At 41.1% G+C, this 25595-nt stretch overlaps 9 protein-coding genes and 1 non-coding gene across 10 annotated transcripts; 3 read left to right on the forward strand and 7 right to left on the reverse strand. All coding sequences in view use genetic code 12, as the record gives it.

Annotated features, from left to right (window-relative positions):
- Nucleotides 1-237: 237 nt before the first annotated feature.
- QNS1 (glutamine-dependent NAD(+) synthetase) lies at nucleotides 238-2385 on the reverse strand (the record flags this gene model as incomplete). Its single annotated transcript, XM_002615984.2, has 1 exon — nucleotides 238-2385. The coding sequence occupies one exon, from the start codon at nucleotides 2383-2385 to the stop codon at nucleotides 238-240; it is 2148 nt and encodes a 715-aa protein (XP_002616030.2).
- A 485-nt stretch (nucleotides 2386-2870) lies between these two features.
- On the reverse strand, nucleotides 2871-4046 carry FOB63_002937 (uncharacterized protein; the record flags this gene model as incomplete). Its single annotated transcript, XM_002615983.2, has 1 exon — nucleotides 2871-4046. One exon carries the CDS (start codon nucleotides 4044-4046, stop codon nucleotides 2871-2873), a length of 1176 nt encoding a protein of 391 aa, XP_002616029.1.
- A 1532-nt stretch (nucleotides 4047-5578) lies between these two features.
- On the reverse strand, nucleotides 5579-8200 carry SOG2 (Sog2p; the record flags this gene model as incomplete). Its single annotated transcript, XM_002615981.2, has 1 exon — nucleotides 5579-8200. One exon carries the CDS (start codon nucleotides 8198-8200, stop codon nucleotides 5579-5581), a length of 2622 nt encoding a protein of 873 aa, XP_002616027.2.
- Nucleotides 8201-8468: 268 nt separating this feature from the next.
- CCS1 (copper chaperone) lies at nucleotides 8469-9215 on the reverse strand (the record flags this gene model as incomplete). The annotated part of the gene is made up of 1 exon (XM_002615980.2): nucleotides 8469-9215. One exon carries the CDS (start codon nucleotides 9213-9215, stop codon nucleotides 8469-8471), a length of 747 nt encoding a protein of 248 aa, XP_002616026.1.
- A 252-nt stretch (nucleotides 9216-9467) lies between these two features.
- On the forward strand, nucleotides 9468-9541 carry FOB63_005573. The gene has a single exon. It is a non-coding gene; the product is annotated as a tRNA-Asn (tRNA).
- A 96-nt stretch (nucleotides 9542-9637) lies between these two features.
- On the forward strand, nucleotides 9638-10609 carry FOB63_002940 (CCR4-NOT core subunit; the record flags this gene model as incomplete). Its single annotated transcript, XM_002615979.2, has 1 exon — nucleotides 9638-10609. One exon carries the CDS (start codon nucleotides 9638-9640, stop codon nucleotides 10607-10609), a length of 972 nt encoding a protein of 323 aa, XP_002616025.2.
- Nucleotides 10610-12443: 1834 nt separating this feature from the next.
- Nucleotides 12444-15786, reverse strand: FOB63_002941 (Integrase core domain family protein; the record flags this gene model as incomplete). The annotated part of the gene is made up of 2 exons (XM_066102285.1): nucleotides 12444-15214; nucleotides 15324-15786. The coding sequence occupies 2 exons, from the start codon at nucleotides 15784-15786 to the stop codon at nucleotides 12444-12446; spliced, it is 3234 nt and encodes a 1077-aa protein (XP_065958428.1).
- An 836-nt stretch (nucleotides 15787-16622) lies between these two features.
- On the forward strand, nucleotides 16623-18413 carry FOB63_002942 (uncharacterized protein; the record flags this gene model as incomplete). The annotated part of the gene is made up of 1 exon (XM_002615978.2): nucleotides 16623-18413. One exon carries the CDS (start codon nucleotides 16623-16625, stop codon nucleotides 18411-18413), a length of 1791 nt encoding a protein of 596 aa, XP_002616024.2.
- Nucleotides 18414-18456: 43 nt separating this feature from the next.
- On the reverse strand, nucleotides 18457-19821 carry ENP1 (snoRNA-binding rRNA-processing protein; the record flags this gene model as incomplete). The annotated part of the gene is made up of 1 exon (XM_002615977.2): nucleotides 18457-19821. The coding sequence occupies one exon, from the start codon at nucleotides 19819-19821 to the stop codon at nucleotides 18457-18459; it is 1365 nt and encodes a 454-aa protein (XP_002616023.1).
- An 80-nt stretch (nucleotides 19822-19901) lies between these two features.
- PLC1 (phosphatidylinositol phospholipase C) lies at nucleotides 19902-22610 on the reverse strand (the record flags this gene model as incomplete). Its single annotated transcript, XM_002615976.2, has 1 exon — nucleotides 19902-22610. One exon carries the CDS (start codon nucleotides 22608-22610, stop codon nucleotides 19902-19904), a length of 2709 nt encoding a protein of 902 aa, XP_002616022.2.
- Between the last annotated feature and the right edge of the window lie 2985 nt (nucleotides 22611-25595).

The raw sequence follows: 25595 nt of genomic DNA on the forward strand, positions 1-25595 counted from the left end.
GTACATGTAATCTTCAGAGTCTCTTCTTCATCATGTTTTAGAATTTACTTCATCTCCAAGAAATGCCTAGTGATAAGATCAGAGTCTCTATGTGATCTCAAAATCCGTGATAATGACAAATGTACGAAACTCTTTTAAACGAATCCATTCTCGTAAAATGTATACAATGGATGATATGAATTAAAAATACAGAACCAACAAAAAAGAAAACCATGAGAAGCTGTTCATTATGTGTTCTCAATCTACAGTCAATGAACTCAGGTTGAGTTCGCTCTTGCGCTCATTGATCTTAGCAACAATCTCATCAATGTTCTTACTGGCCACAGGGAATCTTGGATTGATCAAGAATGGCCGCAAGTCGAATCTGTTGTCCTCTGGCGAATACTGCTCAGCATGGTACGCAGGAGTCATCGTCGTCATTTTATGCCGGTTAATAGCGTAGAAAAACCAAAATCTCTTGACTTTCTCAGCGATAACTTCAGCGCTATAGTTGTAAGGTGGTTGAGACCATTCATGGTATAACTTCACAAACATAGCTTCAGGTCCACATTTGTCCACTTTCCTCAATCTACCGAACCTCGAAAGCTCTGCGTACGTCATTCCCATATCAACTTCATCGGACTGAACGTAATTCTCAGTAATTGGTTCTAGTTCTGCAGTAGGTGTAGCGTCCAAGAATTCTCTCAAAATGGGCATTTCAAAGTTTGTCTCTGCCCATTTGATGAAAGCCTTTAAGTCGGTTTTGGAGATTCCACCGATTGGGTTGATATCTGCGCTCGAGCAATCGTACTTGGTCAAGTACCCTCTTAAGCATTCGTCAACATTAGCACTTCCCAAAACAAGTAGGCCCCCCTCCTTTTTTCTCGTCCATGGCAATAATTGGGCAAATAGGTAACTTAAGACCATCCTCAACCTAGCCTGGATATTCTGAAGAGCAAGGTTTTCCGTTTGGCTGCCTCCGAAAATTTTGAAAATGGGCTTTTTTCCTGTCGCAACTTCAAACACATTGACCACTGCAGTAACAAGAGTATCCATGTTCATATCGATGTGGTACGAGCCAATTTCTTGCGCCAACTCTTTTGCTCGAGCACGCGTCTCTTTCGAAGAATTGACTGTTCCCATAAATGAAGAGTAGAAAATTCTGTTGGCCAACTCTTGAGGAGTCTCAGGCGTAAATGAAGGGTCTTTAGTCAAGCTGCGGACATCTTCCAAAACCTGCTTATTTCCATCCTTCACTGCGGCAACAACTAAACGACACATGGAATGGACAATTACCGCTGTTGCACAAGAATCAATGCCTCCACTCAACGGCAAAAAGAAGCCCGCCGTTTTAGAACGACGTAAGTAATCCCATAACCAGCATGCGGGACCCAAGGCAATTTCCTCTTCTGGAAGATGATATCTGATTTTTTCCAAGGGCTCAGTGGGCATGATCGAGGGGTTGAAAATATGCGAAGAGGGCGACATCTCAATGTTGGTTGAAATTGTGTGGTACGGCGAGCTCTGGTTCACCGATTGCATGGCGGCAGATTTCTGGTTACGGTAGGAGCGCACATCATCCAAGTCCACTGTGGCCAGCACCACCTCCACGTCAGAAAGAGAAAACTGTGATCCCTGTGCGAGCATCTTGCCATTAACAACAATACAAGCACAGCCGTCGTAGTACAAGCGATCGCCATCACAGCCCTTTTGATTCGCGTAAAGGTAAATTCCACCACATTTTTTCGTGGCCTCCGTGATTAACTCCAACCGGGTGTCCAACTTTCTGAGTTCGTGATGAGAGCCTGAAGAGTTGGTGATGATTTCCACACCGTCCAAGGCCATTGAGATGTGTGGGGATTCGGGCGTGAACAATTCCTCGCACGTTTCGGCGCCGAGCTTTGTTTCCAACGTTTCCATCACGCAATCTCCGATGGGCACAGAAGTCTGGCCCGTGACCCGCTGGACCTTTTTCGGAAGCTGGTACACCTCATGATACTTGGGCCTGTTCCAAGGCGTGAAGTACCGCATCTCCCGATAGTTGCCATCATTAGCCAAGTACAACTTGGGACGAATGTACAAGATCTTGTGGTTGTAACTCAAGATACGACAGTTGTACTTGATAGACTTGTGAATAATGGGCATACCAATATCCAAAATGATGTCGTCAGTTTCGGGGGAGCTCAAGATCTGCGAGTACATCTGCCACGACTGGTCATACAAGTCGTTCTCGGCAAAGTGGTCCAAGCAGCCGTAACCACAAACCTCCAATTCAGGCCCCACCCGAAGCTTGGCTCCGCGGGCTTTCGCCTGTTTGATACTCTCAAGGATCCTGTCTCTGTTTCCTTCAAAGTCAAGTGCCCATTGGTTGAGATTGCACGTGGCAATTGTTACGTAATGTCCCATTGCAGTATTCTTCGCTAAGGACGGAGTTGGGTTGTCACATTCTGTGCGATAAGATTTTGCGCATCGATGCACTACTGGCAATCTTGGAACAAGAGCACATTTCACAAGTAAGGCAAATGATTGGCCTATGCGCCTGAATACTGGCCCTAGCCTGTTTTCTGGATGAAGCTATAGCCTTCTTTTGTTTTGCCCAACTTCTTATATTTCTTCTATTTTTCTCATCAATATTCATCTTCTTAAGGCTTATGCACTTGCAATCAAATACTAAATAGTTCGTTCTGTTGCCCCTCATTTTCGTTGTTTGCAAATTTCCTTGTCCTCTCTCAGTATAATGCCATTGTCCCACTCATAGTGGTCATTATCGGAGTTTAGGAAAGATTGTGAACTGTTACTGTGATGAGCCATCACAAGAACCGTTCGCTTTATATGAACTTGATCCTACTAAAATGTCCAAACTATCATACATTTATATAAAACTTGTCAATTTAAGCCGTTACTGGGTCAGCACCACTTGCAATGTTACATTGGTGCATCAATCTCTTTTCGTCAGCTCCACCGTGCATGCCCTTGAACTCGCCTGTAACTGAGTGCCATACACCTCTGTTGAAGAAAATCACCAAGTCACCTTGCTTCCATGAATGAGCCAATACATTTTGAGGGGCAATGGCTGGACGCATCATGGAATGAACCTTCTTTCTGGCCTCCTCCAAGCCCAAAGTCTTGGTCTCTGAACCGGTTTTGGTGTGCAACTTGTGAATGCAACAGCCATGTACCTGCAAGTGATGCTTCTTGGTCACAGGGTTGGTCCAGACCATAGGCAAACGCTTGATTTTGGACTCTTCCCATTCCGGAAGGTCCTTGAGGTCCATTTCTTTACCTTCAGAGACCATTGTCAAGCCATCTTTAGTGGCCTTGGCTGGCGAAATGAATATATATGGGTGTGGAGCGTACTCCACAATAGTGTTGAGCGCAAACTCTTTCTCCTCATCAGAAAGCCTATCAAAAGCGGCGGCACCAGACACAAAACAGGTGGCGCCCTGTGTTAACTCCAACTTGTCACCCGTTCCATCATCGTAATCGATAAGCTGTGTCTGTGTTGCAGGAGGAACTTTAATTCCCAAAAGAGTAGTCACCATCGGAGGGGACAAGTCGTAAAGCGCAGAGTCGATATGCCAGCGGTAAAAACGAGTCCTATGCTCCTTTTTGATCTGGTCTTCGGTCAATGGCTCCTTGTGGAATGTGGTGTGCGATGGATGGGTAAGAGAAATGGCCTCACCATTCTCGTTGCCAGGCTCATCTGCAGCAAAAGTACCCTGACCCAAGATTTGCACCTGGGGCTGAGACTTGACAGAAGTTCCATCTTTTCTGAGAACCGACTGCGTGTGGCGAAATTCCTTCCCGTGGCCGTAGCCACCAAGGCCTTCCTCTTTTGGTTCTGGGATTGTAGGATCAAACCGTTTGGTCAAAAGGTACTGGCTCTTTGGTGCAAGCTCTTCTTGGCCTGGAATGATGGTCACAAGGTGGGTTAGCGTAGCCTCGTACAACTTCTTGAAGTCGCTCTCGTTCAAGTTGGCAGGGTCATTCTTAGCGTAGCTAGGAAGAGTGATGGTGCACCCGAATCCGTTTGGAGCAGCCTCAACAATCAATTGTGATGTGGTCATGTGTAACTGTGTGTGTTTGTTTTTGGTAAGGCTAAATCATTCGTGGCGAGTGCTTCATTATATATGTAATGGGGGCGCAACTATTTGCTATCGGATGGCCGCGGCGATTCCGATAAGCTGGTCGGTACACCGGTCACTATGCAGGTATTTGTACTTGTGGCCGCGGGATCTCTCTTATCGTAGTCTGAACTCCGCGGCATTGCGCGTTTGAGACTCTAGGATGCATGACTGGGCTGTTTCTATCGTTTGGTTCTATGGGTTCCATTGCATTTGACTCTGTGTGGAGGAACAAAGATTTTGCAACTTTTGAATTTTTCTGCTATGAAACTGCAACTTAAAGAAGATGAATTTGTCAACTCATTATTTTCGAGGTAGTGTTCGTCAACCGATTATGAAGTGACGTCGCTTATCGCGAAGTGAGCTTGGCAATGATAAAAGGCATTTGCAAATTTTCAGCACGTCGTTAAATTTTTTTGAGGTATACGTAGAGGCGTAGGTGAAATACTATTTGCTAAAAACAGGTCATCTAAAATCGTTCATCGGCATACCGGTTTTACATTTTTTTTAACCTTTTGAACTCTTTGTGTATTTGTCAATAAGCAGGTGCGAATGTAAAAAACTGTGATCTTAGCCCAAGCAGATGCACATAGAATCGCCTCGCGAACAAAAGTTACACTCTCTTACGTAATTCTTGATAACTTGTGCTAGAAAGTCAACAGATTCCCTCAATTTATCGGCTAGTACACCTGCTATTCGATGATCTCCAGTTTTTGGTAATGTAGAAATAAATATCTCAAATCTCCTTTCATCTTCAGTGGGAGCATCGGAGAAAATCTGAGACAAGTTTATCTTCTCAATAAACACGAGAGAAGTAGAGGGCTCATATCTCTTTTGGTAGTAATTAGGAAGAGACATCTGAGAATTCGAAAACTTATCGTGGAAGAAACGGGCGTTCTTGCTAACCGCATGATTTACAGATTCCCTTGTCATTCTTTTCCGTTTTGGAATTACAATCAGTTTTTCTCCTAGAAAGTTATCGTTTTCCTGCCCGAGCTCTTTTCTGCTCATAAATTTTGGGCTGTTTGTGCGGGTAGTGGAGGATGAATTCAACACTCTTATCGCCAGAGGAGAATTCTCGGTGTACTCAATTCTTAGCGAACGGAACTCTTTATAGAGCTCGATTGACGGACATGACTTCTTCAAAAGTGTACCCAATTCGGTAATAGGTCGGGCTGGAGACGTTTCGCAGAAATCAAGAGGCAAGAAACATGGAGGCTCTATGAAGTGGGTTTTCAAACAAAGAGAGGCGCTAAGTTCCCAAACTTTAGAGTAAGTCAAAGACCCTTTTCGCAATTGGCTAATCACCGCTTCAAAATCAAGAGAACCATTACTTAAATACAATCCGTTGTCTTTATGACTTGCTGAACTTGAGAAGCTATTTAAATGATCCATTGTGGTGGAACGTATTCGTAAAATGAGGATAGCGCATGCGTTACAAACGCGATTCTATTTAAATGCGACAAAGATATCTTCTAGTCAAACGGATTCACGTTCTTTGCATAGAACTGCTCCATAGATTGCACAGGAGCAGTATGTAAGCCTGTATTGAGGACATCCGAAGCAACCAGAGGAGGAATGTTGATTGACATGGGAACCGTGTTATTGGAATTTGCCATTGCCGTATGTGAATCCGAACGAGGAAGAATTGCCAGAGCTGCTGCAGATCCTACAGTTGCCACAAGCGGGGTTCTCACTGCTGTAGTCCCCATCTGCGAGAGATTGACAGTAGACGCTGAATTCGTACTTGTGGCAGTAGATGGCAGGAGGATACCATTCAAATTAACCAGTGAGTTTACTGGAAGTGGTACCAGAGCATCCGACATTGACTTGTACGAAGACACTTCCAACAAAAGAGTCAAATCCTTGGTCGTTTTAGTCAAGTGAGCCATCGATTGACGTACTTCATTCAAAATAGGCACGTCTTTCATGATCGCTTTAACAGAGGAGAAAGTTTGGATGATTGCCTTCAAAAAAAGGTTTATGTCATCCCAGAACAATTTTCGATTCTGCTGCGTCTGATTGGATCTAATCGTTGAAAGCTTGGTAATGAGCCTCTTAGTAATATCCATGGAGGATAAACATACGCTTGTTAGCTCTTTGAATTTCGCTGATACAGTCAGATTCATCTGTGTCGAATTTGTATTCGCCGAAGCAATCGCACTCTTGTTTATAGACTTTGTTAGCTGTCCGAAAACAATTTGGGCATTCGTAGTCGCCAAAGCAATTGCTTGGTATAATTTTTCATCAATCTCTGTAGGGCTTATACTGCTATCTGCGTTAGGGTTATTCGAAACAGCATCTTGATTGGGGTTGGCACTTTCATCAAAAGTCGGTTGGAGGATTCTAGACTTTCCATCCAACGCTAAAGATGAGAGATTGCGTGTTAAGGGAATTTTTTGTGGAGTGGAGGTTTTAAGCAATAGTTTGAATGCATTCTGCATTTCATTGAAAGAGCCGAAAAGAGTTAAGTAGACCATCCTCACAAAGCAAACATCAATCTTTGCAACAAACGTTGCAAAGTTTTCACTGATCAAGCTGAATATTTGCTTGAATGATATGATACATGTCTGAACAGCATCCATAATTGAAGCCTGATTTTCACCCTTATCTTCGGCAGCTTCCAAAGTTTCAACGAGAAAGTCAATATTTCCCTTCGTAGTATGGAGCAAAGGAACAACTTTCATAGATACCTTTCTATCGGAACAAAATCCAGTAAACCTCTTGACCGATAAGTGTACTTCACTAAATGAAAAAAGCATTTTTCTTGCGACTTTTAAAGCGGTACTCAAGTCATGAGAGCATTGAGAATGGTCGATGCCTGACACCTGCAGCTGTACATTCACATTAGCTGGGGACGATTGATGTTGAGATGTATTTGATGACTTTTTTAATATTGGCTTGGTTGGTGAAACATCAATTCCAACCTCCTTTGAAGCACTTTTCGTAGAGTCCTCCTTTTCCACCAATTCTTCTTGAGATGCTCTGAATGCCTCATCACCTGGACGTTCCTGCAATGTTGACAAGCGCCTAAAATATGCACCGGATTTTTGATTCGAATCTGCTAAATCATTACTCTCAAGCACGGAGTCAATTTCTCTCAAAGTGTTAGACCTGCTTCTACTACGACTCACAGGCCTGCTGGTGGTCACAGTAGAGTTGCTTGAAGGAGACACTGATCGAGAATTTGATGCTGTCGAAAGTGTATATGTGGATGTAAATGACATATCAGCTTGAGGCTGCAGGAATGAGATGAAATCGTTCTTATCATACGTAGGTAACAGCAACTTACGTTCAGGCTTGCTGGGTGTAGATTCAGATGTTGTTGAAGATCCATTGGCTTCATCGGGAGTGGCTTTCGAACTGTTTACGATAAATCCCATTCTGCGACTTGCTTTCAGAGATTTAGATCTGGTATCAGAAAAGGATCGGGTGCGAGAGACATTTGGAGTAGAGGGTGCTTGTTTTTGCAGTTGCAGCAATTGATGTTGAATTTGCTGTTCCAAAATTGTACTATGAGAAAGTAAATATGCCTTTAAATCGTTTGTACCTCCAGGCATATTCTTCATAACTTCAATAGAAGGCATGATAAGCGGATTTTCAGAAGCGTTAATGGCTTCCAAATTGATCATCTCTCCGAGAAACGGGTTCAAAAATGAAAAGTTATTTCTTTTCAACAGAAGCACTTTGAGTTCAGGTAAGTTTTGTAGCACAGAGCGAGGTAGCAGAGTCAAGTAGTTTCCTGAAACATCTAACCCCTCTAAATTTGGACATGCGCTAGCTAATATCGATGGCAAATTAGTGAATGCATTATTGTGAAGATCTAGGTACCTCAAAGATGGACCACTAATCAACAGGAACTCTTGAGGAAGTGTTGTCAATTCGTTTCCGGCCAATATGATTCTTTCGAGGCGCAATGGTGCACCTAGATGATGGCATATTTCATTGAGTGCCTCAAATATGTCTGATAGGGAAACATTTGATGGGAAAGACGAGAGCTTGATCTGTACTGTTCGCTTATATTTGATCATGTCAACCTGATCTCTGAAAGCATTTTGAATTTCAACATACTTTCCTGAAAGGGATGGTTGGGACATTTCAATTTAATACAAAGGACACAGACTCAAATATAAAGACTTTCTAACTGATTTGGCTGGCGTTAATGAGATGGCTGAAACTGTAATCGAGCTGATGTATGTCTCGATTTACCTTCCGGTATGAGGATTACTTAAAGATGAAAATCGGTAACCATTGCGCTTAGAAAAAAAAAAAAAAAAAGAAATCGAAAACGCAACCTACACAACTCACGTGAATACTCAGAAACTCATAATTCATTCGACCAAAACTAGGCGTCGGGTACATTCTTTAGGAAGTTACTCCTCTCTGGACTGCATCGACTCTTTCTTGCCACACGGTTTTTCCAGTGCAACTGCAAACAGATTTATCGTTTTCCCATGCACCTGCACTTCTAGCAATAACCCCACAAAGAGCGTCCTTACTGATGTCGTCTTTGAGCTTCGACAAAATCATGCTCCTGCCAATTAGATCTTGCACTTTTAAGTTTGCATGGAGGAAAGACTGACCGGAGAAAAGCAGCTTATCGCTATTGAAGGCACCCAAAGAATTGATGGTAGTAGTTAAATCAGATGGCTGATCCACTTCAATTGGTGCGAACGCATGGAAAAGTCCTCCAGTGGAAAGAGCACCCAAACTTAAGTTTCCTGATTTCCTAATCAGAGGATAATACGTTCCTTTTGGAAGGCCATTGACTGTTAAATCCACGTAAACGTCCAGATCACTGACGGCAACAATTCTAGCCAATCCTTTAACTGGTTGAAGCTTGTCCTTTGGGTCGAAAGATTCCAAGATGCATACAGCAGCCGAATTTGGTTTTCCCGTACCACGGATAATCGCATCCTTTCCAGTGGCTTGAATAGCTTTAACTATTTCGGAAGGGGGCAAGTTTCCCATCACTGTCACAGTTTCGGATTTCAAATCCACATTGAAACTTTCAATATCCTTCAAGCGCTTGAGAGCAGCATCGACCGAGTCAACACAAGATTGGCATTCCAAAGGAACATTGAATACGGTTTCAAACAGTGTACGCGTCATTGTTGAAAAAGGGACGTATATTCGTGTTTTACTAATCGAATGGAAGATACAACAGCTGACAAATCGGTTGCATGTGACAACAATATGCAGGAAAATACATAATTCACATTTGGAGGATTAATCATCTTATGTGCGGCAAAGAGAAGGGAAATATAAACTGGTTGATAGTTTTCGAAGAAAGAAGACACACAAAGCAACGGCAATAACTATAGCTCTAATATATATACATATGCAAAACAACTCAACAAGAACGACTCCGTGGCCAAGCTGGCTAAGGCGTAAGACTGTTAATCTTGAGATCGTGAGTTCGATCCTCACCGGGGTCGTTTATTTTTTTGATATTTGCGCAATGAATTGTGTTTCGCACGAATGTTGAGAACATTACTTTCATTTTGTTAACCAACCAAATATCAATCCATACTATGTACGGTACCACTGTCCAATCAGGGCAAACGAACAACCAGATTCTGGAACAGCCTATTTCAGGAGGCGACCATCCGAACAATGCATTAAATGACAAGCAGATTTACCAGTGGATTTCAGAACTAGTCACTGGCAGTAACAGGGAACGGGCGTTACTTGAGTTGGGTAAGAAACGCGAGCAATATGATGATTTGGCGTTGGTGTTATGGAACTCTTTCGGTGTTATGACCGTTTTATTAGAAGAGATTATATCAGTCTACCCTTTTTTGAACCCTCCCGTTTTGACAGCGTCAGTTTCGAACCGTGTGTGCAATGCCCTTGCGTTACTTCAATGTGTTGCTTCGAATGTGCAAACCCGAGCCTCATTTCTCAATGCAAACTTGCCTTTGTACCTTTATCCATTCTTGTCCACGAATGCTAGACAGCGCTCCTTTGAATACTTGAGACTCACAAGCTTAGGTGTGATTGGTGCATTAGTTAAAAATGACACTCCGGAGGTGATTAATTTTTTGTTGACTACAGAAATTGTCCCTCTTTGCTTAAATATCATGGAAATTTCATCAGAGCTTTCCAAAACGGTGGCGATTTTTATTTTGCAAAAGATTCTTTTGGATGACCAAGGTTTGTCATACATCTGCACAACATATGAAAGGTTCCATACAGTCGCATCCGTTTTATCTAAAATGATCGAACAATTAAGGTCTGTTACGGAACAGAATCAACAGCCTCAAAATGACCAGTCTCAGAATCGCCAATTACAGCATCATCCTGCAAGCAGCTCTGGACGTTTGCTAAAGCATGTCGTTAGGTGCTACATGCGGTTATCAGATAACTTGGAAGCCAGGAAAGCTTTGGCTACGATATTGCCGGAGCCCTTGCGAGACGGGACGTTCTCTTCCATATTGCAGGATGACGTTGCTACGAAGAGATGTTTAGCGCAACTTTTGTTGAATATCAACGAACTGCAATAAGGATCATTTCCGACCCAGCTTCGACCCCTCTATTTTGCATATTAAAGTTAATGGGATTAGCTTATCACAACATACATGCTGCATTAGCATCAGATAAGAACGGGAGTCATTCTTCATCACGAAAGCAGTTGGAATGTGATAAGGATATCACTGGGACTCATGATACACCAACGAATAATTGTCTTCAATCGTGTTAAAGTCCATGAGAGACAAACGAGATTATCATTGAAATTTTCACTGTTTTTTGTAACGATTTTATGACTCCACTTTTCAAATTCTAGCCGCGAAGTGCTTCATGAACTATACTAAATGGTTTTATTGACTCTGTTACGGATTTATTGACGAGGTCAACAGTTGTCCTTACAATTCGTTTCTTTCCGGGTATACTGGCCAATGGCTATGCTTCAGCAGGAAAACCTCACAATAACACGTACCTGTCCGGCGCTTGTGAAAATTGACCAGAAATACGTGAATTCTTTTTAGTATCTAATCTTTGAAGTTTAGGTGAGACCATGTGGCATCATGCTGTGATTGAGTGATGGTTATGGCTCTTGCCAAAGACCACTGTGATACATGCTGCAGTGCACTTAGCCCTCGGTGTTAGTAAATCGCGATAAATAGCCATCAAACGAATGAAGAAGTAGAATGGTTATTGGCATTCTTTTCTATAATTCCTGATATTGGCGGTAGTCGCAGTTAAAAAAAGACACTTCTTTGTGAAGCAGAAAGCGCAATAGCGTCTGCTCTATGCACTCTCATATTTCTAGCTGTTGAATCGATAACAGAACCAAAAGAGTCACTAGAGGACGAGCTGGAGCGAGTACCTTCGGTGTTGACGATTGGTGTTGACATTTCAGATAAGTACCGTATAGTTAGGATTGATATTTAGGGATGGGATGATCCTTAGAGAAGAATCCATCACAGAGAGAAAAGTAGTGATCTTATATACCAGAGACTGTTACGGAAGTGACCTTCAAGATAAGATAGGAGAACGGGAAGTCCCGAGGACAGATATGAGATAGGGAGATCCCGACGAGATACGATAGGTCCGAGGGGTCCGCGGCGATCCCGCGGAGGAGGGCCGCGGTGAGGCCGCGGTGTGATCAAGGTAAGTCTGTAGTGAAAAATAAATGAGCTAGAGAATATAACTGGTGTGCATATAGCATCTTAGTAGTTAGTTCTCAACACTCCCCCGGAAGGTGAACTTCGGTACTTGATGGTAGAAGATCAGTAGGGCTGAGGCCTGATTCACATCGTTGACGTAAAGTTGTGAACTGTGTGTCAGTTATTGCCTTAGTAAATATATCTGCACAATTCAATTTAGTGGGAACATAGTCAAGCAGTAAAAGTGATAACTGAATGCACTGTTTAATGAAGTCGACTCTGCGTCGTATGTGCTTGGTTCCTTCTAGAGCAATTTCCAGCTGTACAGTTTTGATAGCTGGTTGATTGTCGCAGAATAGTTTTGTATTGCATGCTATCTTTAGGTCTTTCATTAAGTTTTGTAACCAGACACATTCTTGAGTAGTATAGCATAAAGCAACGAGTTCAGAGTTAGCTGTGGAGAGGGCCACTAGTGTCTGTAGCTTAGATCTCCAGCTTATAGGGGATCCACCGTAAAGGATGACAGCCCCAGTGGTTGAACGACTTCTAGTATCAGTTTCAGAGGCAAGATTAGCGTCTGAATAACAAAGAAGATTATTTGGAGCATCTGGTAAATAGTGCAAGCCAAATGTCTTAGTTCCTTTAAGATATCTTAGAACACGTTTGGCTGCTTCCATGTGCTTTACCTTTGGTGATGATAAATAACGCGATAATTTCAGGACGATATAGTTTATGTCATATCGAACTGTGTTGGCAGCATAGAGTAATTTTCCAACAATAGACCGATATTCATGTTCATCGCATGTTGGGTCCGTGCTGTCTGGTAAGTCGTCAAGATTGGTTTTATTTGCGGGCGTTTTGAGTGATTGAGTTTGTTTTCAGCATACATTGTGGCAGCATGTAAGATTGAATCACGAGTAGGAATTGTTTCCTGTTGTCCGGATTTACCCACCTGGTTGACCGTTTGAACTAATAGGATATTTGCATGTGAGCGCTTCTTTGAATCAGATGCTTTCATATATTGGATTTTGTCTGGAAAAATGAGGGAGCGAGCATTTGGTTCACTTCCCCCCTTGGTGGGTAACACCGAATTATTTGCACGAGCACGGGTAACGCTTCGAGTGTGATAGCGAGGCTCAAAGTTTGGTGTCGTAGACGACAGACTTGACGTAGTAGAAGACGAAGAAGAGGTCCTCTTAGTAGGCGTAGGTGCCTTGGTTGTGTGTACCGTAGCATGAGGTGACGGTGAGGGCAGCTCCAGAGCAGGAGCCGGCTTAGTCAAGTTAGGCGCAGAGGTTACTGGTAACTGCGCGACAGAAGTAGAAGGACTCAGGGTCAGCTTCTTCTTTGCAGCCTTACGAGGAGGCATTGGGGAAGACTCCGAGTTCAAAGGAGTCGTAGAAACTTCGGGAACTACAGACGGTGTGTCTGTGTTCAATGTCGTAACAGACAGATCTTTGGACTTTGTCTCATTAAAGATCTCAGATAAAGTATTAGTGTCACAATAGAGATCTTGACCAGATAAATTTCTAAAGGACGGAGGAATTTTGATTCCTGGAAGATACGCCGTTGGAAGGCGATTATGATTGGTTGGAAGTTTCATGATAGGATTCGCATACGTTAAGAAGTAAAATTCGTTTGGGCGAAATAAAGCTTGATCAGACCCGAATACTTTCATAAGGTCATAACTGAAAAAGCGATGTCCAGTCCGTTGGATATCTGGACCTAAGTAGACGCATTCAAGCGCATTGGGAGCCAATTTGTTAGTGCGAAGTTCTAATGGAATTGTAACAAAGGCAGTACACCCAAAAGGATAAAGTTTGGGACAAGTAAGCAGATCAGTGGCATGCCAAAGATGAATAGGTGCCTTGTTCTTCAAATTGACACGTGGTGTCCAGTTAAGTAAGAAAGCAGCGTATCGTATAGCTTCAGACCAGAAAATGGGAGGAATATTACCATGAGCCATTTGAGTCCTTGCTTTGTCTTGTAAGGTACGGTGCATACGTTCTGCAATTCCATTTTCAGCAGAACTGTGAGGATGTGTTAGACGAAGATCAATGCCTTTGTCAATAAGAAATTCTTTGAGATTATCATTGAGAATTTCCGAACCGTTATCAGAGCGGAGTTGTTTGGGAAAGTGGGAGGCACGAAGATCGGTATAACTTTTCAGGAGAAAGGATTTGATCATGGTAGAAGTCTCACTTTTCCTAGCTAATGGAATCGCTGTAACGAAGCGAGAGACTCTATCAACAATAGTGAGGAAATACCTTGCATTGTCGTGTGCCTTGGGCTGATCAAAGGGACCACATACATCAACATGAATTACTTCAAAAGGACGAGTAATGGATGTATGCCCACGAGATTGTTTAGCAAACCGATTGACAGTTTTGGAAGTGCAACAACCGCGACATTGTATTAATGGTACATGGACCACTGACTTGGGTAGGTTAAGCATTTGTTTAAACGCTTTGAATTGAGATTCACCAGGGTGGCCCAAAGTATTGTGCCACTGGCGAGAGAGTTTATCTACCTCATCCAGCGAGGCATCGTCGGAAAGCTCCGATGACTCAGTATCGGATATGGACTCATCAGAGAATACAGATTCAGAGTCCGACGAATCACCAGTTAAGGGATCCGTAGATGGTGGTGTTGAAATCTCAAATATATTTTGAGTTTCAGGGTCTGACTGAAAGTTCAGAGTGTCTGAGATTCCTTCGTTTGGAATCTCTTGGTCAATAGGTAATATGGTGACAGGAATCTTAATAGTTCTATCTGTGTCACCGCTCACAACTTGCTGGGTGTGAGTGTTAATTACTTCTCTGTTCTCATTAATCAGAACAGGAAGACCAATGTCTCCTAATCCATGAAAAGAGAGTATATTTGGCAAGTAAGGAATGTAGTACACATCAGGAAGGATCTGCTGATGGCCATCCTTAAATTGAATTTTCAAGGTACCAATCGTATCAACAGGTCTTGGATTACCAATGTTGATTGTTTGGGAGATTGGTCTCACATTGGTCAATAAAGATTTGTCATTGACTGTGTGAACATCGGAGCCAGTGTCGAGTATAAAGATACAGGTGGAATAAATAGAAACATCTTCATTCTTTGACATATGAAGTATAGTTTTATCCGCAACAAACCGTTCATTGTTCAGATGCTTAGAGCGAGCACTGGTGTACACCTCCGAGTTAGAGTTGAAAGGCTTCTTCCTAGAGTTGCCTTGTTTACCATACCTGCCACTTGCCTTGGCATGATGGTTGTTTCCCATGGTCCTAGTCATATCATACTTGGAATCATTCTGCAAAGCATTGTCCTTCGTGGGACGCCAAGATGGCTTTGAGTCTTCCATTTCGTTGTACCAATTTGTTATTTGTTGTTCGATATCATCCAGAGACTCCTTTGCTTCAGTAATGGATTCACAAAACTGCTTGAGTTGCTTGTGGTTCATTTTAATTGAACTGAGGGTAAAGAGTTGGCGGAAGGTAAATGTCCTGAGGACTGACTGAGTAAGCCAAGAGATGGTCCATTAAAGGTTGATAGTCACCGTGGAATGCCATCTTCCTCAAATCGTATTGACGACGATCGATTTTCAGGAGATTCATCTCACTGGTCCAATCGATTTTTGGAATAAGTGCATTCTCCACGTAGTCACGGTTCAAGAACTGGTTTCTTTTCACAAATGGCTTTTTGTCAAGAAGAATTTTCAAGCAGTTGTTGAATTGGTGCTGGACCGCGGTGACAGCCGTATCAATTGCCTCCCCCGAACCATAGAAGCTAAGCCGATAGTCCTCAAAGGAGTACTCGCAAAATTCACTTCCACTGGGAACGGCCAGCAGGAAGTTCTGCTTAAAGCAGTAGTACCACTCCGGGAAGAGTGCTTCATCCTTAAACTCAAAAGGGTTGAGTTTTTCGATCCTAGAGCGGCTCATAACCTGTGAAGCAGAAAGCGCAATAGCGTCTGCTCTATGCACTCTCATATTTCTAGCTGTTGAATCGATAACAGAACCAAAAGAGTCACTAGAGGACGAGCTGGAGCGAGTACCTTCGGTGTTGACGATTGGTGTTGACATTTCAGATAAGTACCGTATAGTTAGGATTGATATTTAGGGATGGGATGATCCTTAGAGAAGAATCCATCACAGAGAGAAAAGTAGTGATCTTATATACCAGAGACTGTTACGGAAGTGACCTTCAAGATAAGATAGGAGAACGGGAAGTCCCGAGGACAGATATGAGATAGGGAGATCCCGACGAGATACGATAGGTCCGAGGGGTCCGCGGCGATCCCGCGGAGGAGGGCCGCGGTGAGGCCGCGGTGTGATCAAGGTAAGTCTGTAGTGAAAAATAAATGAGCTAGAGAATATAACTGGTGTGCATATAGCATCTTAGTAGTTAGTTCTCAACATTCTTTCAAACTGCATATAAATCACGAATTGTTCTGTACCTTCACGTTTCTTCCTCAATAGGCAAGTGTACTTTCTACCATCATGTATATAAAGCTGCATGGACTGTATATACTAATTCAAGCTTATCTCGACATCAATATCTCACACCCACTGAGTGAGTCACATACAATTCAATTGGTATCCATCCAATGAAGCAGTTATTGTCAACAAAGCATGTATCTTTGCTATAAACCACAAGTCACATGTAAAAATCAAGTACGCAACCTCTTCTCAAAAGTATACATTTACGATAAGCGTAGTGTTCCCCACTGTATGCCATTGATTTCTCCATCCAATAAGCTCCTAGCCCAGAAATCCTTTTCTCAGTTCATAAGTTCAGGATAGCCAGATATGATCGACGTAGCAATTAATATCATTCAAAGCACCCTTAAGGTTAGATAAGGTGTTATACTTTACATTCGCATATCTGTAACACGTCTTGCACATTGGAAGAGGAGACTATGATGCAATATTTGCACGATGGTGCGAATAATTTTGACTTTCTACACCTCTTCGATCAAATGTCAGACCCAGCACAGAGAACCCACCAGTTCACTCACTCAAATACTGAAAGGAGAGCCTCTGTGGTTTACGGATCAGTGGGGAAACAAGGTTTGTTCCTTCCCAAAGATTTCGTTCATACTAGGGACGATGATGTGGAGAGTACGATTAGCCACAATGAAAACAGACCATTGTTGGGCGCCACCCGTCACAATAACAGGCGTAGATCCAGTGTTGCCCATGAAATCATTCAAGAAGAGAGAGATTTTCTTAAAGTGAACAATATTGCCGTGAACGAAAACGACGATGAGGAAGTGGCCTCTGTCTTCGAGGGAGCAATCACTTCGAAGAGAATTCATGACACTACTGCAACTATCGAGTTGATATCTTTGATCAAATCCTCAGTTCCTTTGGTTATGACGTTTCTTCTTCAAAACTCTTTGTCAACTGTTTCGGTTTTCACTGTGGGCCATTTAGGTGCCGTGGAATTGGCTGCAGTTTCAATGGGCTCAATGACCGCTAACATCACGGGATATGCAACTATTCAGGGTATCGCTACTGCTTTAGATACATTATGTCCGCAGGCTTTTGGAGCCAAAAAGTACCATTTGGTAGGAGACTATATGCAAAAGTGCATTGCATTGATCTTTGTGATCATGCTCCCTGTTTTATTCATTTGGGTCTTTTTTGGGTACGACTTGATTACCCTTTTGTTGCCGGATAAAGCAACTGCGAAGTTGGCTGCTGCATACTTGAAATATCTCAGTCCAGGAATTCCAGCATATATCTTGTTTGAATGTGGTAAGCGATTTTTGCAGTCTCAAGGAGTTTACCACATTTCTACGTATGTTTTACTTTTTGCAGCACCTTCGAATCTCATTATGAATGTCCTTTTTGTGAAAAAGTTTGGTTACCTTGGCGCACCTATCGCTGTGGCTATAAACTATTGGCTCATGTTCCTTGGTTTGTTAATCTCGACTGTCTATTTCGTTGAGGCTGAAAGTACTCCTGCTGCACTTCATCCTTTAGTCTGCTGGAATGGTCTTGATATTCGTAAAGCATTCAAGGGCTGGAAAAAATTAGTATCTTTAGCTGTTCCCGGCTTGATTATGCTTGAAGCTGAGTTCTTAGCATTCGAAATTTTGACTCTAATGGCATCATATTTGGGTACATTAGAATTAGCTGCTCAATCTGTGGGATCAACAATGGCATCCCTTACTTATCAAGTTCCGTTCGCTATTGGAATCGCATCGTCGACTAGAATTGCAAACTTTTTAGGAGCTGGGTTAGGAGAAGCTGCGAAAAAGACAACAAAAGTTGCATTGCTGTTTGGATTGTGTATTTCCATATTCAACTTCCTAGCCTTGTATCTTTTCCAAGACCCAATCGCAAACTTGTTTACTAACGACGAAAGAGTCATAGCCCTTATAAAACAAGTGATGTGGCTAGTCGCCCTTATGCAAATTTCTGATGCCATGAACGCTAATTCAGCTGGTTGTTTGCGGGGACAAGGTCAAACGAAAATTGGGGGAATCGTTAATCTTGTATCATATTATGTTGTTGGCATCCCCATGTCTATTTATTTGTCTTTTTACTCACCATGGAAAGGTACTTTACATGGTTTATGGATTGGCTCCACGGTGGCATTAACGATAATTGGTTCAGTTCAAAGCTATTACGCACTTTCTGTTGACTTTGAAAAATTATGTGATGACGCCAGAAAGAGGACATCTGAATCTCACACTCATTAGTTTAGTATATGCAATTACTTATATTGAAAATTTAAAACATGCATTAAAAAGCGTCTTCCATTTTCGTCTCCTTCACATTAGGATCTTCCATCCTTGGCTTACCTGCAAGAAGTTCTCTTCTAATCTCTGGCCCAATGGCATGATGAAATCTTTGTCTCACTGTTTCCAACAAGAAATCTCTCTGGTCATCAGTGATATCATTTTTATATCTCTGTGCGAATGCTAAAAATGCTTTATGCCATACAACAGGTAATGGTGGCATGTTCTGAACGACTTCTTCTCCCATAGCTTCTTCCTGTGCTGCTTTCCTGAACCGCATGAAATAAAACACGAGTTCATCTAAAGTTTGGTATGGCAAAGCGTACTTTTTCTCAATCAATACCCTGATGAACACAGTAGTAGCAGGCGTAAAATCTCTATGAAGCAATTGGGTCAATGCCACAGAAGAGTGCAATGCTGGGACAGAAACTTTGGAAAGGACAGAAGCAGTGATGGTAGCTTCTCTGACAGAACAATGTCCATCGACAAGTGGAAGCAAGAATCCCTTGAAAAACGCACCAGGCTTATACAAGGACTTTTTGATGGCTCTGTAGATATGGTAATCTAAAGAATGGTTTTCGCTGTCCTCTATTGACACCCGGAATTTTTCCAATAACACATTTTCGATAAACTTTTGTGCCTCATTAGCTTGCAAGTTGGAGACAAATAGCTTCGTAGCCTCATATGTTGCATGTGGTGTCCATCCTTCTGGGTTCGTGACGAACAAAACATCTTCCCAATTCTTCAAAGTAGGTAATACCTTGAATAATTTCGGGAGTTTGCCATGAGTGTAAGTGGACAAAATTTGACCAATCTTCTCGTACGCCGCTATAACTTTCGGTGGTAGTAATACAGCATCAGAAGACTTTTCTGTACCATTTTCACCACTTCTCATGATTTCTCTCTCATGAATTTTGGCAAGAATTTTGTCAGCTAAGTTGAAAGAGTTTCCTGCGTTGTCACCTTTGAAATATCTTTCAAAAAGTTCTTGGTCTTGCGCATCAACTTGCAATTCTTCCTCCTCATACACATCCGCCTCGAAGTCGGAATACTCTTCTTCTTCGTCCTCCTCCTCTTCTTCATCCTCCTCTTGGCCAATTTGCTCTCTCAACGTTTGTGCAAAGCCTCTTTCTTTAACGCTTTCACTCTCTTCTTCATTCTCTAGTTCTTCTTGCTGCTCCTTGGCAAGTTGTAAGATCTTTCTTGAAGTTGCCGCATCAAGAAACCCTTCATCTTCATTGGATGCCGACACTTTTTGATTCGAACGTCTTGGGACCGCCCTCAAATTTCCACCTGTGGTAGTTATATCCCTATGCAAAGGATTATGACGCTGTTTCTCCCTTGTTTCGCTTACAGTTATTTTTCCCATGCTTCAAGGTGCCACTTTGGATAACATTTAGCTCATCGCGGATTTTCAAGATCTTTTTATTTTGAGATGTAAGGGTTTTTTTACTTCACAGTACACCAATTCACCTTCATAAATATGGTGGAGTAGAGCAACCTTTCTCCACATGGGTCATTAAGGGGATAATATCGATAGCCTTGTTTCATACTAGAAAACTTGACTAAGAGTGTGCATATTTCCTTTGTGTCATCTACGGTTGTTGCTGATGTAGAAGAATGAACCGTAATGCGCAAGAACATGAAATGATGGTCAGACTCTGCCACCCCTGCATATCTCAGGTTCCAACAAGGATTATGACCATTTCCAGCCACGATCGGCGTAGCTCCAACAGTAGAGCTGCGATCCCATGTAACTGAATTAGCCCCAATAATTTCAACTATAATAAAAGGATTTATTGCTGCGGAATTCGTGGGTTTAGGCAACTGTTGAGCACTGATTATGTCAATGCAGAATTTGATTTTCTGTGCGCCGTAAATATCTGTCCTTCTCATGGTCGACTTCAATAATGCATGTCGCAAATAATGAGGCTTCAAGACATAACCGTAAGATCCAGCAAAGAATGATTCGTTCAATTGCTGTCCCAAATCGTAGGTCTGCCAGTTAGTAGCTACCATTTGTACCCCATGGGCCCAATAATTCATGGGAATAAAGTTCGATGACTTTAATCTAATCTTTGAAGGATAGACTCTCATTAAAAACTTTCGGTTATGCTTGTCGAGAGCATTTCTTTTTCCATCATCTTTAATCATAGAATTGGCAGATTTTTCACTAAGAGAGAAACAGTGATTAAACGTCTTCGATTCAGGAAGCGAGAAATTGCGAAACTTTGTACCTTGGACATAAATTCCTAGATCGCTTAGGGTATCGATGATGTTGTTTGTACTCTTTCTTCTGAGTTTCAAGGAGCTTTTACTTGAAAAGTTATCATTACTCTCGCTAAATGATGCTGTTGTGGAACTGCTCACGAGTTTCCCGGTCTCATCTACACCAATTGCAGAAAACGGTGTTGACTTTTTGACTTTCACGAGAAATCGATATTTTAGTTTGTCAGGGTTGGGAAGAGTACTTTCTGAGTTGATTGGTTCTTGTACCAAGGCATCCCCTAGTATCTCTTGTAACAACTTCACGACTTTCAATTGAGCCGTATTAGAGCAATGAATTTCGAGGCTTAAAATCACTGGAAAGGGGGATGCAACGAAAGCATACTTCTTGATAGCTTTCAAGACGCTAGGTAGCGAAATACCGTTAGTGAAAGTTCGACCGTGATTGACGATAGGCTCGGCCTCAGGATCGCTTTGATTATTCCAGATATCAATTTCCAAGCACCTACAGCCCTTATGAAGTGCTTTCATGTATCCCTCAACAGAAGAATCCCCAGCAACTTGTCTTCCGATTAAGTAGGTGTTATGTGATGAGAGAATATAGTATTCGTTCAATGGGTGTTTGAAGTAAGAGTCGTCCATATGTTCTTCGATAAGTGGATTTGAATACTTCGACAATAAGAAGGCTGTCCAATCTTCTTCTTGCCATGCAGACAGATCTTCATTTGACGAAAATCTTCTGAATATTCTTGAAGCCTTTTCTAAGTCATAGCATTCTCCCTGAATTTCTGTTACGAATGAAATGAAATCCTCTAAGTACATGAACTCCTTTCCTTTTGTTAATGATTTCCATATTGGAGAGATGTCTTCTCTCTTCTTGAGCAACTTAACGAAGTTCTTGAACTCTTTAAAATCGATTCCTGTTTTGTTATCACTCCGAACTGAATGATATAGGCCTTCTAAGAAATCAGTATTGACGTTGACATTTAGTCTTTTACTAAACTTTAGTACGTCAGAAAGACTAAGTTGCTTTTTTGGCTGCTTAATGGTACTTTCCGCTTTTCCGCTAACAATTGTCTTTTCCACCTCATCTAAGTCTCCTAAATTCACTAAAAGAGTTTCGGAGATGTTGTCTTTGAGTTTCTTGAATCCCTCGATCACGAAAAGTAGTTTTTTGAGATCACGACTAGTGTCTGCTATGAGATTGAGAGTTTTTAACTTATTTTTGTGATGGTTGAAAAACACAACAGTAATCCACCTTCTTTCAAACTCCTTAGAAATTCCGAACTCTTCACGGTATATGTTGGCATTTTCTCTTGCCATGATGCTCCTTATGTCATCCACCAAAAACTCGTATGTCTTTGACTTAGAAGTTTGCTTATAAACGAATTTGAAATTAGAAGGGTCCACTTTGAATAAAATCCGCTTTTTTGATTTATGAGAAATCTTGAGAAGTAACATGCCCTGCTTCAAAAAGACAGAAGGAACCTCAAACGAAGCCATATTCTCTATAGATTCCTTGACGTCGTTTTCATAAATATAATCATCAACACCTACATCAGGATAACCGATATCCGTCTTATTTCGAACAAGCGTTCTGCTCAAGTGATGCCTCCTGTCAGTTGGAATATCATCATCAGTGTCATTCTCATTACCATCATCAATCTCGTTGTCACCATCATTCTCATTATCATCATTAATGCAAAACTCATTTGCACTGTCATCAGAGACGTCATTCTGTCGTAATTTAAGTATCTTTTTCCTCATAGGGTCATCATCTATGGAAATATTTCGAGTTCTCAAGGGATCCGAATTCTTCCTGGAACGAGATATGAGATCTGTTGCTGATTGAATGGAAGAGGTTAGGAAATTTGCTGCAGAGCTTGAGATACTAAATCGCTTATCTGCTTTCACATCAGAGAAAGCACTCATAGCATACTAGTTGATCTATGGCATGTAGTTTGATCCTGAACTTCCCTTTCGGACTTAAAACGGGCCGCAGTTCAAGAATCTGGTCACGTGCTAAAGATCCCACATATACATTTGTGGCCAAACACATCATAATGATGTGTATAATGATGTGTTTATACATCAGCAATTCTTAATCTCAATTACAATCTATGTGTAACCTTATATGAGTTCTATTATCTTATATTGAAGATATGTTTTTGATTGTTTTTGACGGTTGAGTGAAAATTTGCGAAATAACTCCTCATCACTAGAAGTTTCACGCGGGATGCCAATGATAAGCACTATTCTAATCGTAAGTACGAAAGGATTATATTGTATTATGCTATTTCATGTACAAAATCAAATGAATAGAAAGAAAGGTCCTAACAAAACAGGGTCGTAACTCAGGTCGGAGAATGCATTCCCGAACCAAGATGGAGGTGGGGATGTCACACTTCCCGCATATCGTAAATCTGACAGTATAGTCAATTCCTCAAGATAGGAATACGAATTCGCCTATAGCTTGAAACTTTCAAATGCTTAATTAAAGCACAAAATACGAAACAGGAAGATTGCAATTAAGAATTATTTGTCTTTTACTGATATGACTAGAGGTTCTCTATGTTATGTTCTGAATATAATTGGTAGTGTATATTTGAGAGCAACATCTTGGTTCCTGGCTTCCAAATGCAACGGGAATCCCAGCATTCTTATAAACGTAGTGAATAGGAGTACGAGCTGCTTCCAGCTGAGTCTCAAACACTGTTCGACGAGCCAATGCATCACCCAATGACTGGATCAGATCGATTTTGCACATTCAATCAAAGGAAAACATTCCGATAGCGCAAGATCAGAGCCGAGCCACATTGTGGTCAAGGATCTCATCTCATACGGCGAAGCTTATCAGTAATCGAGCCAGATAAGGTTGTGGCTTATCTGGAGGGTACCATAACCGGAATTTGGGATACCCCCAGGTTCCCCGTTATGGTCGACCTAACACGCTACATGACTGATTCCTAAGCAGATAGTGACTATTAACTGCCAATTGAACGAAAATGATATGCGCATGGCACAACGTGTGCATTATCAGCGAGACCACCTTGTAGTCTTCTGTCCAATAGTTCATGATGCAGCCTCACATTACCTCCAGTAACTTTCAACAACTACTGTCGGAGAGATGAATTAAAATCTCCCCTATAAAAGCAATTCAATCGACCTCTGTATCTTCAACTAATGGACAAATGAGAATAACGAATAACGACACAGTTCAAACAGATCAAAGAAAATCAAACCATAAGACAAAAGTGTCACCCTTACGAACAAAAAATAAACTTTGAATATCTTGAGGGTTTTAAGATAATTATATACTTCAAGAAGATTACATTTATGAAGTAAAACATAATTTTTCATCTTTTATTGCTTAAATTTAATACTATAGACTAAATAAGCGAAGTGAGGTATATAGAATCTACCGCATCCTAATACTGCCAACTTACTCCAAAACTGAATGAATACTCTAAAGCAACAGATTCCAGAAAATTAAGTTCAATCTTCCCTTTATAAACATAATTACACATCTGCACGAAAAGTAAAGGAACGTGAAAATTACTGACAACGATTATCTCTCAAGTATTCACTCACTAGTTCCGTCACTAAATTTTATAAAACGAAAGGATATTCAGTTTCTTTAGCTCTGATTTGCGCTGATTTCGCAAATTTCTAAATTAGCACTTCAAATGCCAGGCTAACAGCGTAATTCAAATAAACCAAATGTTGCTCGATATCTATTCTATATTCTTTTTAGTGCAAAAGTGGTCATCCAATGTTTGAAGCATGTTTAAATTATGATAATTGTCCCCTTATCTTTTTAATAGTTACAGTAATCTAAATTTGTAATTTATCCTTAACTACGTCTTTAAAGCTACGAAACTATACTGAATAGCTTTAATATGTCTTGCGAAACAAATATACTTCTTCACTATCTTATTCAGAAACTTGGAATTTATTTGCTTAAGCAAGAATTCTATGCATTCATTGCTTGATCTATATGGCTCGGTACTACTAAATGATTGCTTCACTGTACATTAAAATCTGCGTGTTGAATTATTCTGTTCGACTTCGAAAATCAAAGACTTGATCGAAAAAAATCTCAAAGAGTACAGTATCTGTATTATATAAAGAAATAGAATTATATTCCTATTCTGTTCATCAATGATCCATTTGTGTTCCCATATTTAAAATTAAGAAAATTCTACAGCTCATAAAGTACAAGTTAATCATGATTATTGGTCTACAAAAGTTACATCCATTTCGATGTTGATATCATACATAGAAAATAAATGGGCAACATATGATTTATAATAATTATACAGTAGGATCTCTTTCCGCCAATACAGTTATCTTGATTCAAATCATATAATGTATAATTCGAATATTTTCGAACGGTTTGTTCATAACAAAGATATAGTGTTCTTACGCTTGAATTGTATTTTACATCGAGTGGATCCACGGTTCTCTTTTTTTTCAAATTTTGGTACATAATGAACACTATCACATTACAATTTAGTTTGCAAACATTAGATATTTTGCTTACATAGAAATACTTAGTTTTCTAACCAATAGTCCTCAAATATCATGGGGATGGAATATTTGACATTAACATACGAGGCATTAAGAATACTTATTTCATGGGCAAATCATGTAATTCACTTTTCTACTCTACAGCTAGTAGAAAGTTAGATGAGAGATGTGTTACTGCTGTTGTTAACCTAGATTTCCAGTTCTCATCTAGCCGTTCGAATTGGTGATTAAATTTTAAATTGTAATGGCTTTCATTCATCAAGTTGTATTTTTTGAGTATAGTGAAGGTTGGGAATATTAATTCCTTGACCTTAGATCGCAAGACTCTTTAAGCTTTTGAAATATGAAACTACTCAAATATGAAGTAGGTGGCCGGTTTGATAGAAT

Source organism: Clavispora lusitaniae (assembly GCF_014636115.1).
Source record: "Clavispora lusitaniae strain FDAARGOS_655 chromosome Unknown tig00000078_pilon, whole genome shotgun sequence".
NCBI classification, from domain to species: Eukaryota; Fungi; Ascomycota; class Pichiomycetes; order Serinales; family Metschnikowiaceae; genus Clavispora; species Clavispora lusitaniae.